This window comes from Oryzias latipes, chromosome 24 (genome assembly GCF_002234675.1).
Source record: "Oryzias latipes chromosome 24, ASM223467v1".
Classification (NCBI taxonomy): Eukaryota; Metazoa; Chordata; class Actinopteri; order Beloniformes; family Adrianichthyidae; genus Oryzias; species Oryzias latipes.
Window position 1 is genome coordinate 18,751,733 of NC_019882.2, and position 14,237 is coordinate 18,765,969.

The following is a 14,237-nucleotide window of genomic DNA, read 5'->3' on the forward strand; positions in this document are numbered from 1 at the left end:
CGTTTACAGCATTCCTTTAGTAGTGCCGGATCTGTTACAATCTCATAAACTCTTGTGCAATCCTTTTAAAAGGCCTGGCCCTACAGTAGAAAAATCTCTTTGGAATTCTTGTTTTGTTTCATGACATGTAGGCTCACCAGACGGGGGCTTTGAGTTTGAAGAGTTTCTCAGACGCGTGGATGACCCTGGTGTTGTCACAGGCCAGTATGCTGGCACCCAGGAAGAAACCCACATCCCAGTAACTCTGCAGCTTGTCCAGACTGCCTTTTTTCCCCAGGAGGCTGCTCAGCTTGACCCCTGAAAAACGAGAAAAATCATGTGGTTTTGTGTTTTCCCGTGGACTGGGGTATCGTCAGGACAAGCAAAACAAAACTTCAGCGTAGTGCTGAGGTAAGCAGCTGGTCTGCCTGTCAGTGTCAGCTGGAGAAATCTGAAGAGCCCGCGATCACATGGAAAACTGTGGAGGCAAGCTGTGTGGTGGGGTAAAGAGCTCGGCTTTGGTGTGGGAGCTGAAGGCTGGTTCCCAGGACTGCCTGCTCCGTTCAACATTCCTGAGCTTCACTAAACCTCAGACTTCAAGGAAATGGCAACATGATCAGGAATTGTGCTGGCATTGTGCTGGCATTTAAAGATTCATGTAAAGATTTTTGAGGGTTTCTCATTGAAGTTCTCAGTGTTCAACTGTTTGCACCAGCTCATCAGCATGCCACCGTCAGAGAATCATCCAGACAATTTAAAGCTTGATAAACCACATGGACTGAAGACATTAGAGGACTGGTTCCTTTGCAGAGACAAAAGCATCCTCTGTTCTTGGACGGCTCTCTACAAGAATTTAGGGTGTTTCTGTGGGAACTTGTGTGGAATGCATACTAGATTGTAAGGATTTGTCTTCATGAAGTGGCGCCCCTGACTGAAAACCTTCCAAAACACGTCATTCCACCAGATTATACCCCCTCCACCACATGCCTCAAGCGATAATCCAGCTTTAGACATCTCTTAGTATTAAAACAAGGGGTAAGAGGCTGCCAACCCATCCAGCGCATGTGTCTGTTTGCATTGCAACCAACATTAGGGCCAGACACACAAACTCTGCTGCAAGCCATGTGCTTTTGTGGTTTTCTAGAGTATTCTGTGTTGAGTGGCGCCATTATGAAAGCTAGGAATCAAGTCAGTCATGTTCCATTTATGCTAAATTGATCCTGGGGGCAAAGTCTGTTTACCCTCATGTTCTTTTGAAATACCCCAGACTTTTATGATCTTGGTGTGTATTAGGTGTGAAGCCTAATGTAGCATCACAAACATTAAACGTTGATGTAAGGCTTTGCTACCTTGACTCTAGCATTAGTTGTGAAAGAACCGTTGCAACTGCAGCAGCAAACATTGCTATGTTAGCTTTTGTTACCATAAAAACGCAAGTTGGTAACAAAGATTACTAGGATAACCTTTTGCTGCATTCACACCGAACGGGATTCGCGCGTCAAATTCATGTTGGGTGCCTCTCTTTTTTTGGACTAGCATCAAATTCAATGCTTGTCCAAAAGATGTAGTCGTGGACACGTGTGGGAGGAGTTATTGCCAAAAGTTTTAAGCCTCAACGCCTGATGGAAGCATTGACTGCATATCTCATATTCAATGCATGAAAGACACCGATGACGTCGAGAGATCAGGTTTATTTATTTTAGGGAGCTGTACAAAATCTCACAAGCCCCTTTCTTTGGGCTTGTGAGATCATTCATAAATTCTCAGAGAACGATGACGTTCACCATCTACTGCAGGAGCTGCACCTGAATGACGGACGCTTTCAGTTTGACGACTTACTGTACTGCATTAGTCTGAGGAGGGAAAAATGAAAACTAAAATAAAATTAAAGGATCTTTTTGCTATCGTCTTAATGGAAAAAGGAAAAAGAAAGTTTAAAATTCAGGAGAAGAAAGATCAGCTTCTCCTCCATCTTGGTTTTGGACTTCCCCTGTAGGTACCATAACCGTTCAGCCTGGAACTTCCGTTTGGGGTCCATTCGACTGAAAGTAACGTCACACTACGGTAACTCCACTTCAGCGTAGAGATCTGCTGGGGCTCTACAAATTTTCATTTCACTTTCCCTTTTGTAACCTTGAGTTATTTTCCCTCATAAATTGTGTCTGACAATATTCTTTGTCATTTTTATAAAGAGATTTTGCCACAATCCGCTTTTGATTTCTGTATAAGTTCAGCCATGGCTAAAAATGTTGTTCTTCCGGGTCCGTTCTCCCAATAATAAAGCACTGGGCGCACGGATTAAAAAAACTATACGGGAACATGCATTCAAAAATAATCATAACAATTATAAAGGCACGTTTAGAAGACAATCTCGGTTTATGTCGGAGCTCTGTTTGTTTACAACAGACTTCATAATATCTTCTTCTAAGGTAGTATCGTAGTTTTTCCAGACCAATCGCATAATGTGACATCAGCACTAGTCCCAGGACCCCGGACGGAGGTTCCAAGCCGAACGGTTATGATACCAACACCCCTGCTGATCACATCATTAACACCTCACGCTTAGTTTTTTAGGTCCACAAATGAGCCTAAATGAAAGTCAAAGTTTAAAATGAAAACTTTTCAAGATGGAAACACCTGACCTAACGTGATTTTCCATAACATTCAGGTCGGAACTCACCGACTTTGCGAAGCTCAAAGGATGTGTCGAACTGGTGTCCGGCTGCCAGCAGGAGAACAGCATAGTTGATGCCAGAGTGTAGTGTTGGTTCCGACTCAAAGCCCTTCTTAAACCTGCAGGGTGGAAAGAGAATTAGGCTCAACAATCTCTATCCACAATATGGGTCATTTCAACCCCCAGTATCCTTAACAGATTTTAAAAACAAATATGGCGATATTGATCTGGGGCTGCAGAACGCTAACGAGACGCTGCAAGTATCCTCAAATCCCAAGAAATTTCATTTTTCTAATGAACGATCTGTTCTTCTGCAGAGAGGCGTGATATTGGAGGCCTGTGCCAAGTTGTGGCATGAAAATAACAAGCAGATGGAGCTTGATTACCCATGCAGCATATTCAGTCAACAGAGATTGAAAACGTGTTAAATGCAATTTCTACACCAACTAATGAGTTGAAGTCCCGTTATCTTAGGTCAGCGTCGTGTGAAAGTTTGCTCTAAGGCATAAACATTGGTGCTTCTCCACACCTCGTAGTGAACTTTCTGCTGTTTCAACCACTCTGGTAAGAAAACATTGAGGATCTTCAGAGGTTTTCATTGAAAATCCATGAAAAAGTTCTTCTTATTTGGGAACTGGACTGTAGGAAATTGTACTGTAATGACAGAGAAGGACTTTGGCTACTTTTGTCTATCAAAGTTCCCTTTAACTCTTCTCGTCTCCGCAGTTACGTGAACTTCAGGTAAATGATTTACAACCAACTGATCACCTTTGTAACCTTAGGTATTTAGGGGCTTTTAAAAACCATTTTCAAACTATATATATATTATTTAAAGCTTCTCTAAGGCAAAAGTTTCCCATGTTCTAATCCCTTTTTGTAAATATTAGAATTCAATTTATAACGAGGTTTTAGTATTTATTGTTTTTTCAAGCAGCTTTAGTTACTGTGATGATTGCAACACCAACTGTTGATTTATTTCTTGATAACTTTAGGTACCCTTTAGGCAGGCCTGGATTTAGCCGGACCCACTATGGGTGCATCTGGAATTTTGGGGGGAGTCTGGGAGTGCTGACGGTTTGGGGTGTCATGTCCCTCCAGACCCTAAAATGCTTAGGAAACCATGCTATCATCATAGCAGTTCATCTAGCCATATACTGTACAGTATCTCTGTCCTCCTTTGATCCACTTGATACTGTATGTCTTATCAGCTTTATGTTCAACGCTTTTCCTGACACTATGTTTTCCACAATGACACATTTATTTACCAAAGATAAATCATAAATATGAGGGTAAATGACAAAGTTTACGTCAGCAGATCTGAATAAAGTGCTTGGCCGATGAACGGAGTATCGGGTTACCATGTTTTGCACTATCAAGAACGTCCGGTCATATTCTGAATTTTGCGCTGTCAGCAGCCGACAGCATTAGGAGTTTATCTCTGCCAACAGCTCTTATCTAGGTCAGGAAAGTTGGAAGTGTTTTGTTTTTGTTTGTAAGAATCTCAAATGACCTGCTGAGTTTTATGACAAAAAAGGCCAAAAAACACGAAACAGATAAAGCGGTAAAGAATTTAGAGCAACTGGGACTTCTGTTTTCTGCAAGGTTTTAGACCAACTCTAAAGAAATTGTTTAAAAAAATGTAGAAAAAAAAGTCACATGAAAATAAAAATAAAAACTATAGCCAAAGAAAGAACATACATTATTATCGTGTAGTTTGCAGTTATCTCTATATAACCATTCATATCATATTTGATGCACACATTTTTAAGACCCCCAGCTCAATGGCATGATCCAAACCTTCCTTTTAAACCCATTGGATATAATTTGGTCCATTTTTTCTGCCCTGTAATTTATCATCATTCCACTAGGGGCAGTAGAAGGGCTTTTCCTGCTCATTTCAAAATGACTGCTTCCATTAAATGTCAAAAACACTTTTTGCGGGAAAGTTATTGCTAATATTCAAAACTGTAGGATGAGAATGAAGCCGATTCCAAATTCCTCACCTACCCTTCTGGCTCCTTTCTATTGTTCCTAATGTAGGGGCATTTGGAGCTGTAGTGGGGTCTGAAATTATTTTTTAAGGGGAAGCTATAAGGACTTAGGGCTGGAAATCCCTCCGCCGGGTGGGTAATCCGCTTCGCATTGTGAGAGAAGAAACACATTTCTGAAGCACAGAAGTTTACCATTTCTTTCCATTTTAGAGTGAATTACACAATTGTTTTTTTCAATCAATACAACTTTTGTCTTAGATTTTCAAACACCTTATCACCATGTAGTTGCTGGCGCTCTAATGTGCTTATTAATAATAGACAACAATATACAGAGATGAGTATTTTCTGAAATGATCTATTGATTCTTGTCATTGTCCTTATGTAGATCTATCGTACTTGTTTCCTGTTAAAAGTGACTGAGGATAGCATTGTGTGAAATTATTAATGGATGTCATGGCTATCTTTTCTTCCCCGTTTCATTCAAATCAGTCTAAAGTCGGAAGCCCAAAAACACATAAATAGTCCCCTCTTCCTCTTCTCATTAGCTGTTTTTAACTTTCAGCTTAGAGGCACACAGACTGAGGAACAATGAATTCTGTAAAACCTCAATGTTTGTTTTGACTCTTGCCACTGAAATTGTGATTGGACGTGTGTGTGTGTGTGTGTGGGGGGGGGGGGTCTCTAAATAAACCCTGCTCATGTTCTCACCAGAGCATGCTGCTGTCTCTGCTCTGAGTGTCTGTGAAGTGAGACTCCAGGAACATGTCCTTGTAGATCCGGCCCACCAGGCAGTAGATGTCCGAGGCGACCTGCTCATCTGCGTCCACCAGGGGCAGCATAATGTCCAGGGCTTTCTGCCTGTCACCTGGAAGGTTCCTCCTGTTCTCACACACACAAACAAAAACACAAGAGGAAGTGAGACAACATCCACCTTGATCTCTTCTGGTTTGATGAGACCAGGAAAACTGAACTCAAAGGATGCCTTTGTTAAAGGGATGGGCTGATTTTCAAACCAACTGTAAGCACCTTTTTACAGTTTCAGTTGGAAAATTTGGTCTGCTTTGGGGTTTTATGTTGTTTTTCTTTTGAGTGACTGAACCTCAGTATGGTATTTTTTTTTACTTCCAGGTCAGAGCTTTCTTTGGACATTATTGACAGGTGGCCCGCACAAAATATCAAAGCCGTAGATTGGTTGGTGAACCCCTAGGGCTGGGGTCCCCAACTCCAGGCCTCGAGGGCTGGCTTCCTGCTGGTTTTCCCAGAAATCCTGCCTTATTTGCTGCTAATTACCTTGATCAGGTGTGTTTAGCCAATAAGGAGCTTCAATGGCATGTTGGTTGGAAAACATGTAGGACACCTGCCCTCGAGGCCTGGATTTGGGGACCCCTGCCCAAGGGCATAGATTTTTATGCATATTTTTTCTACTGTCAAGCTATAGGTTGCAGTGGGTAAGTAAGGGTGAAGTAGGCGAGATACAGGCATGTTGCATGAATTTTTCCTTTATTTATTCACTGCCCCAAACCCTGCATGTTAGTGCTGTTGAAGTTTTTGGGCATCCCAACGGCACTTAATTATCCCCTGTGTGCAGCATTTGTGCATGGTCAGTGTTGGAAAATATAATCTGTCGCTTTGAGATTACTTTCCTTGTTGCATGTTCAATAAAGTCGAGGAGAAAACCACGGGATTCGACCGGATTAAGTTTAACAAATTTATTCCCTAACAATATTTCTAAAAACAGAGTAAAACAAAATAAAACAGATCATCTGGGTTCCCAAAGTTTCAGAGCTTACACAGCGCCGAATTACAAACGTCTTAACGTGTCAGCCTGTTGGGAACAGCGAAAGTTCCTCCGTCCAGCTGTTTTAACATCTCGGTTTCAGCCTCCTCCTTCGTAACACAGCATGGCGTCTAGACTCCTCCTCTGGACGCTCGGATTGGCTGGCAGGGAGCCTGCCTACTTCTGTCAGTCCATATTAGGAGTCAGCATCCGTTTCCCGCGTCTGAAGTCACCTCCCAGACTGACATGGTCCCGCAACCAAATGGCTCCCTAGGTGGCCCCCCCATGTGGCCGGATCTTCTTAACATACAGTAGACAATACACCTTTGTTCCCCACACGGGAGCAGATGCCTGTGGCGATTCCCAGGGATGGAAATCAGTCTCAGAGATGATTGATTTATGATCCAAGTCAGACCTACAACCAAATGGCCTCAGAAGATCAAAGACCGTTTTCTCCTGCAGGGGGTTGAGATTGGAGCTGCAGCATCACAACCTCTTTACATATGCAATGTTCAGGAAGCCCCTTTGAAATTTCAAAGGAACCACACACAGTAAACCTGAAGGAAACCTTCAATGAAATAAAGATAAGATAAAAGCCTAGGAGAAATGAGAACCACAAAAAATAAATTCCTTCATCAGTAAGCAACCAGTGCACACGCCTTACTAATGACTAGAGCGTGGCGAAAGGGGACCATACTCATACGTCATGAGTGCTTGAAATTTACATTAGCTTTACCAATACTTCACTATACACTTAACTATACATTTGAAAATTGTACATTCCATTTTTATGACGTCCCTTGACGTGGCCATACGAGCCTCCAGGGAGCTGCAAGACACAGATGCGCTCTAAGATCCAGCCGGTCCTGTCTACTACCCTCCAAGGGGCCGCACCACCTAAAAACCTGCAGCACCTGTATGGGTGCACGTGGCATTAAGTATCATCTGCATAGAAGTTTTTTTATTCATAGTCGATATATTTCAGTCAAATGAACCCAAACATGAGTCCTGAGGTACACCTTTGGCAAGTAACGAAATAGATGAATTTGCAGTTGTCATGATAATTTCAAAGACATAGAATCAGGAAAGATCTGAGCTGTTTTTTTTGTTTTTTTTTACCATTTCATTCTAGCTTCTGTTATTGCAGATAACTCATGATGCAACACAAACAGGAATTGTTCATGGCCTTTTAGTGAATTTACTGCTTGGGGTGTTGCACTTAAATCAGAACTGCCCATCCAACTCTCTGCACTATTTGTCCATTACCTGGATCAGGGGATAACAGATTCTGATTGACAAAATACCTCATCCTACGGTAGTAAAGGGTTAGGTGCAAACTGAGCAGAGTGATGATTTTGAGGACAAGGATTGGTTAGCTCAGGTTTTTAATTACTCATGTTTTTCCCCATAATAATTACAGTATAATTTTGGACGTGATGCCACAATTAGATGGGAAAATAAATAATTTTTAAATAAAATGACACACTGTACACCGTCTACAATAAAAAGAACATGAAAATGTTTGAAATAGAAAAAGTCAGACTTTTCACAGTCAAATGACGAAACAGGAGCTCTGTGTTCCAGATGTCTGGGAGCAGTTTGTTTAATAAATGTTCTAGAGTCAAGATGGGAAGCAGAGAAATGTCAGGAGCTTTGATTATGAGTATTTAACTACCGCCATGAGGTGCCATTTCAGGTATGCAGTGCCGCATAGGAACATTAACACAAACTATGAGGAAATAAGAATTCAAATCTCTTTAATGAGTCACCCATTTGAAAACAACAGGAACGCTTTGCCTTTAGATTAACAATGAGAAAACAAACAATCAGGCTTGAGTAATAGTCATTGATAATATTTCCCAGAGTCAATGGAATTACCAATTTAGTGTTCTAGCCAGCTAATATTACCTGTAAGTGTTTTGTTATTTGTATCCTCAGGTGTCAATTTTCTCAAATAACAAAAGGCAGTCTTGCACCACAGACCAGTAAAAACTATTAAATAAAGATCCACTAGACATTGTTTTATTTCAAGCCTCCATTGTACAGTCCTGCATGTGGAGCAAGTTCTGGAAGTTGTAGTTCCTCAGATGACCACTGGAGGCTGGCTTCAGAGGGGAGCAATTTCCAACTTACTGTTGTGGTTAAACAATCAATTTATCACCTTAAATAAACATATTTATGATCTGGTTTTAAAGCTCTTTCATATGTTTATTACTTTGGATTTTATTCATGTAGGTTTTTATTCTTATTGTCTAGAATCCCGAGTCACGTCAGATTATCTGTGCAATTTTTTTTAGCAAAAATGCAAATCAATATTGTACAGTGTGAACAAACAACAGAGAACTCCCAACTCTTTAAGCGACTTATTGCAGAATCCGTACGTTCTCATAATTGCTGCTCTCCGGGGCATGAAGGTTAAATCCAATGCAGGAGGAAACTGTTATTACCATGGAGACTGTCAGGAGGAAAGAGCTCACACGGCTGTAGGATCTGCCCGCTTATCACACAGCTCTCCATTTCCATCCCCCCCCCCCTTTTTGTAAATACTCAATCCAGCGCTGATATGTGACAGACTGCTGCTTATCGCTCAAACATGTTAATTCTGAGGCTGAGGCTGAGGCCACTCCGTCCACGTTCAGCAAAAAATATGTCGGGTAACCAGGATTTCTGTGTGGTAAATGCTGCAGGAATGACCACTAAAGTTGGATAAAAGATGCCTTTGCTTTTAAACAAAATCTATTTCAACAAATGTATTACTACTAATTATGCAATTAAACAATTCTAGATAAATGCATCTGGAGTTGTGTAAGCATGAACATTTCTATTAAATATTCTAAAATTGACCTTTGATTAAATCTTTCCAAGCAAATCTGAATATTTGTCTTTTCATTCTAACGGACTTCTCCCAGTTTCTTTTACGACTGACTACAGTCAGAACACATACCGTAAGAACAATGGACGAATCGCGGTGTGACGTCACCCATAGAACATGCCTTTCCTCTGGCTCTCACAAAATGAGGCAAAATCCCTCACCATTGCTTCCTGATACGGGCGCTGCCATGTTGAAACCAGTCGACAGGGATTGGTCCGGTCACTCTAAGACATCGTATCCATGGCAATGGCAGCAGTAGTTGCCATAAAATGTTTGCCACTGCAAAAGTTTTCACAGCTGGCATTTAGTTGAATTTTGTGTTAGAACCCATTTCCAAAGTAGATGTTAAAGTAAATGTGTGCTTTGTTAAATACTGTATTTGTAATTTTTGTTAAAGAAAGTGAGAGCAGGGAGAAAAAAATCTGTCAAAAACGAAAATTGGAATGAAAAAAAATCAGAAGGCATTTCAAGGAGACTGGCTGTTATTCACCACACAGATGGAATGGTGATGGGTAAACAGAGTTCATTTGGCAATAAAAGACCCTGTGATACCACATTTACCACGGGCAGAGTGTCCCCCACCTTTGTCCATCCAATGCTGGGATAGGCTCCAGCAACCATGCAACCCCATCATGGGTCTGCTCCATTAAAATTAAAAACAATGTTCAATTCTACAAATACATCTTATTTATTACTTTGTGACTACCTTTGCTGCTGCTGACAGAACTAAACCCTGGAATTTCCACGTAAATCCTAAAAACACAACAACAGCCAGACACCAACCCTTTTTGACAGAGGCCCCTCCTTTTGATTGGTTTTTCTGCCTAAATTGACCACAAGATGTTTTTGCAGCTCCGACTTACAAACACAGCATTGCTGTTAAAGCCAGATTGCAGTACACGGGAGTCTTGGCAGAAAAGGCTTTCCATTTGTTGCCAAATTACAGAGCAGCATGCTTTACTGCTGACTGAGGCAGCTGCACGCTGAAAACCGCAGGAAGTTTACAGGAAAAGCAGCTGGTGTGAAGCCGGCAGCCAAAACCTCCCGTGTGCTTCATCCAGAACTTGATGAAAAAACATTATTGGCATTTAAAAAGAAACACACACGTTTGGGAAAAGGCTATATTAAGATTTTAAAGTTTTTACCGCCACTGTGCTAACAGAAAGGAAATTCTATGAAAAAAACCTCTGTGCTCGTTTAAAATATGCTAAAAGCTACAAATACATTCTTTGGTGTAAATTATTGTACTAAAAATATAGAGATTTGACCAAATTCAATTCTGCATTCTGATGTTTTTGAGCCCTTCACAACAGTAGATGTTGCACAAAGGTTTAACGTGATTTGGTTTTGGATGAAGAAACAGATCATTAAAAACTAGAGTGCAACCTTGGCAGTAAATCTAGATGTAAAGCTCTACAGTGGCCCCTCATTATGTCACAGTTCATCTTCCACCGTTTCCGCCCCCCACACACGGCGGGAGCGGCGGGTTTCTAAACACACTTTGAGACAAACTTTCAGCAGCAAATTTGATGCGTGTTAAAAAAAAAAAAGGCGGAGGACGCGAGTTTGATATGCAAATTACCCCTCCCTGTCCTCATAAAGGAGGGGGGGGGGCAATCCGTGGCACACGTCTGTGAAGAACCGGGGCTAGAGATCGGTACATCTCACGGATCAACAGCTAGTAGCTTCCTGCGGGATCCGGTGTCAGAGCGTGTAAAAAGTGAATAAAATAATGAAGCTCAGAGACGTCAGCAGCAATGCATTTCACTACAACTCCCATGATGCATTGGGTTCATGCAACGGCATCTCTTACTGTGCAGCAGTTGATCGTCGGTTAGCACAACAAACGCAAACCTCTGTTCTAACAGTCTGCAAATCTTCTTGATGAAATCAGGACAAAAGGTTATTTCTCCTTCAAGGTTTTTTTTGGAGAACAAAGGAATTACAGTCAGAGATTCCAGTGTTTGGTCCAAGTCATCTTCAGAAAAGAAAGAATAATGTCTGTTTTAAGGAGAAATTCTATTACAGACTTCATTCACTTTAGAAACGCTTGAAGTTAAGTTTAAATATAAGTAATAACAAAATCAAAGAACCTGGATTAAGGTGAAGTATCCAACAGACACGTTGAAGATAAACTGAAACAATTTAATCCACCAAAAGTAGAGAAAACATTTTTACAAAGTTAAAACTAATACAACTTTTGAAAAACAAAACATGTTCATGTTTGGCTTTGAAACAACACCAGGAAAAGTTCAATAGGAGCCTCTTCTTCTACTAACACACTTGATGGAGGAACCTTTACCCTTTTTGAAAAAGGATAAATGTGTCAAACATATCTGTCAGCAATTTCAAGGCTCGTGATTGGACAGTTAAATATCAATTAGTCACGTTTCCATTTAACCCTTTAACACTGGATCACTTCAGACATGAAGGGGGGACTAGGGAGACTAGAACCTTCAAAACTGGACCATTTTGACCCCAACTGATGGACATGAGCCAGTGGTAAAACATAGACCGTCTTAATGCGTCTTACCGGTTCAGAGCGAAGGCGTAGTTAAACTTCACATGGGGATGAGCCATGGGGTCGAAGGTTGGAAGCTTTTCCAGAGTCTCAACCAGCTTCACGATAGACTCATAGTCCTGGACAGGAAGACAAGAAGATACCATGAAGCTCCTGCTGCTCCGCTATGCCGGTAAGAATGATGGGAGTTCCCAAAAGCACAGAAAGGAGGCTTCAAATGTGGTCTTCTCACAACTCATTCTATTTTCTTCAGCACTTAAGGTTTGCAAAATGTTTTAAAGATCTTCAACGCCTTTTGGTTACATGGTTGATGAAACTATGGGATGCCTTTTGTGACCTAGAAGGATTTGAATGCTTAGTGCCATCACAAAGCAGATAAAACATTTCACACCAGTGCGACCTCCAGGGCTCTACAGGCGTGGCAACTCTATTTTAAAGGAAAGTATTGGCTTTATGAAAAGAGGGGTAGGAGCTGAAAAGGTGGTTAGCGCTTTCGCCTCACGTTATATAAGGTTCTTGATTTGAACCGGAGTGGAGTTTGTATGTTTTCCTCGTGCGTGGTTTTCTCCGTGCACTCGGGTTTCCTCCAGCAGTCCAGAAACATGCCTCATAGGTCAATAGCTGATTCTACTTTGTCCCCTTAGGTGTGACTGTGAGTTTGTGGCCCTGTGACAGACGGCCAACCTGTCTAGGCTGTACCCTGCCGTGACCCAACAGTCGGTGGGATAGGCTCCAGCAACATATACGATATACGTCAAGTCCATTGCACCACAAGGGATTCATCGGGTTCAGGAAATGGAATTTAGTGAGAGATCTCGGTGTACAGTAAACCCTTGTTTTTCGCGGGGGTTACGTTCCAAAAAGAACCCGTGATAGGCAAAATCCGTGAAGTAGAATCCTCTATTTTTTTCAATTATTATACAATTAAATACTCTATTATACATTGAAAAGAAAGAACAAACCATTTTACAGGCTCATGCATTTGTTTCACAAATAAAAGTACTTTAGAAACGTTTTTTCAACAAATAACTTCTATACTGTACTGTCAAATAATAATTTGAAGCAATGTGAACAGAAGACTTCAAATCGTGGAAATTAGCCCCGCCCCCCGCGACCCGAGTATTGGATTAAACGGGAGAAAATGTAAAATGATTATGAAAAAAATACAAAGTACAGTCGGACAAACAGTGACTCAGGTGTATCTCACTGCTCTACAGACTGAGCCGCTGCATCCTGACTCCGCTCTGCAGTGTTTTCTTCTTTTGAAGCCCGCGGTGCAGCTGTGTTTGTTAGGGAGAAGAACATAGTGATAGGCAGTTGTTGTCGCTCTTTTTCTATGGGTTTTAGAAAAACTCGAAATCGCAAGAGAATTTGCACCTACGTAATGTAAATTTAGCAAGCTGTTTTACGTATGTGTACATATTAAACTGCAACGTTATTAACGTGCAGGTAGAGAAGAAGCGGAGTGACTTTTTAGCCAATCAGAATGCAGAACACGATGCACAATGCAAATCCGTGAAAAGTAAACCGCATTATAGCAAGGGATCACTGTAAAGTAAAAAGGCAAAAAATATTAATCTTTAATGGATTTCAAATTCCATATTTTGGGAGCAGCCGATTCAATGCCCTGACTCCGCAGAGTCAGAAAATGGGGATAAGCGGATAACACCTCTGTAAGGTATGGAGGATCCTAAAAGCTGCCAAAAAATCCCTAAAAATGAATCCTGATATGTTTGTTTGAAGGAAAATATCAGTGAAATACCCACATGTGTTGTTTAAGAGCCGCGCAGCAGCATGCTATACCCTTGGTGGTTTTAAAGGGGTTAATTCCAGAATGAGGCTGCTGCCATTAAAAAATGACGGTCTTGATTTCAGCTTTTTGCTTCAAATAAAAGAAAGTGGATTACCTCTGGCTCTAATCTGACTGTCAAACCTCACTTCTGTGTCCGCCAAAAAGTTTTTGATCATGGACGACTCTCCTTAACAAATAAAACCCTGATCTTATGTTCTGTTCTAATCAGAAAGTGGTCCTGCAGGGTTGAGTTTGCTCTTTTTCGTTGTGGGAAAAGCCTTTTTTTTGCTGTAAAAACACAGAAAGAGCTGCCAAGCGGAGTGGATGAGGAGCATCTGTTCACACCTGGATGTCTCTGTAGGTCAGCAGCAGGTTGATGACCACGTCCACTGAAAGGCACTCCACGTTGTCCAGCCGCTGCTGGATGCGGTTCAGCTCGGCCGCCAGCTCCACGCCGCTGTAAAGGTCTCGAGCTTTTCGGATCTCATTCAGGATCGTCTCGCGAAAATACTGACTGCAGAAGGAGAAGAGAAAAAAAAAAGGCATTCATAGGTTTGTTATTCATGGCTTTGTGAACAAAGCAATTAACAGCTGATAAAAACATCCTTTTGTGTCCGGAGTTCCACAAGGA

The 14,237-nt window shown here is 41.4% G+C and overlaps 1 protein-coding gene across 1 annotated transcript in view; it reads right to left on the reverse strand.

The window, feature by feature from the left end:
- The window catches only part of map3k5 (mitogen-activated protein kinase kinase kinase 5), an 80,323-nt gene that overhangs the window by 35,042 nt on the left and 31,044 nt on the right, over positions 1 to 14,237 (reverse strand). Inside the window, exons 5-9 of the mRNA XM_023952698.1 lie at positions 13,952 to 14,120; positions 11,827 to 11,933; positions 5,353 to 5,523; positions 2,660 to 2,772; positions 138 to 297 (exon numbers count right to left, since the gene is read on the reverse strand). Of these exons, the coding sequence (XP_023808466.1) occupies positions 138 to 297; positions 2,660 to 2,772; positions 5,353 to 5,523; positions 11,827 to 11,933; positions 13,952 to 14,120 (720 nt within the window). The remainder of the gene's footprint in view (positions 1 to 137; positions 298 to 2,659; positions 2,773 to 5,352; positions 5,524 to 11,826; positions 11,934 to 13,951; positions 14,121 to 14,237) is intronic.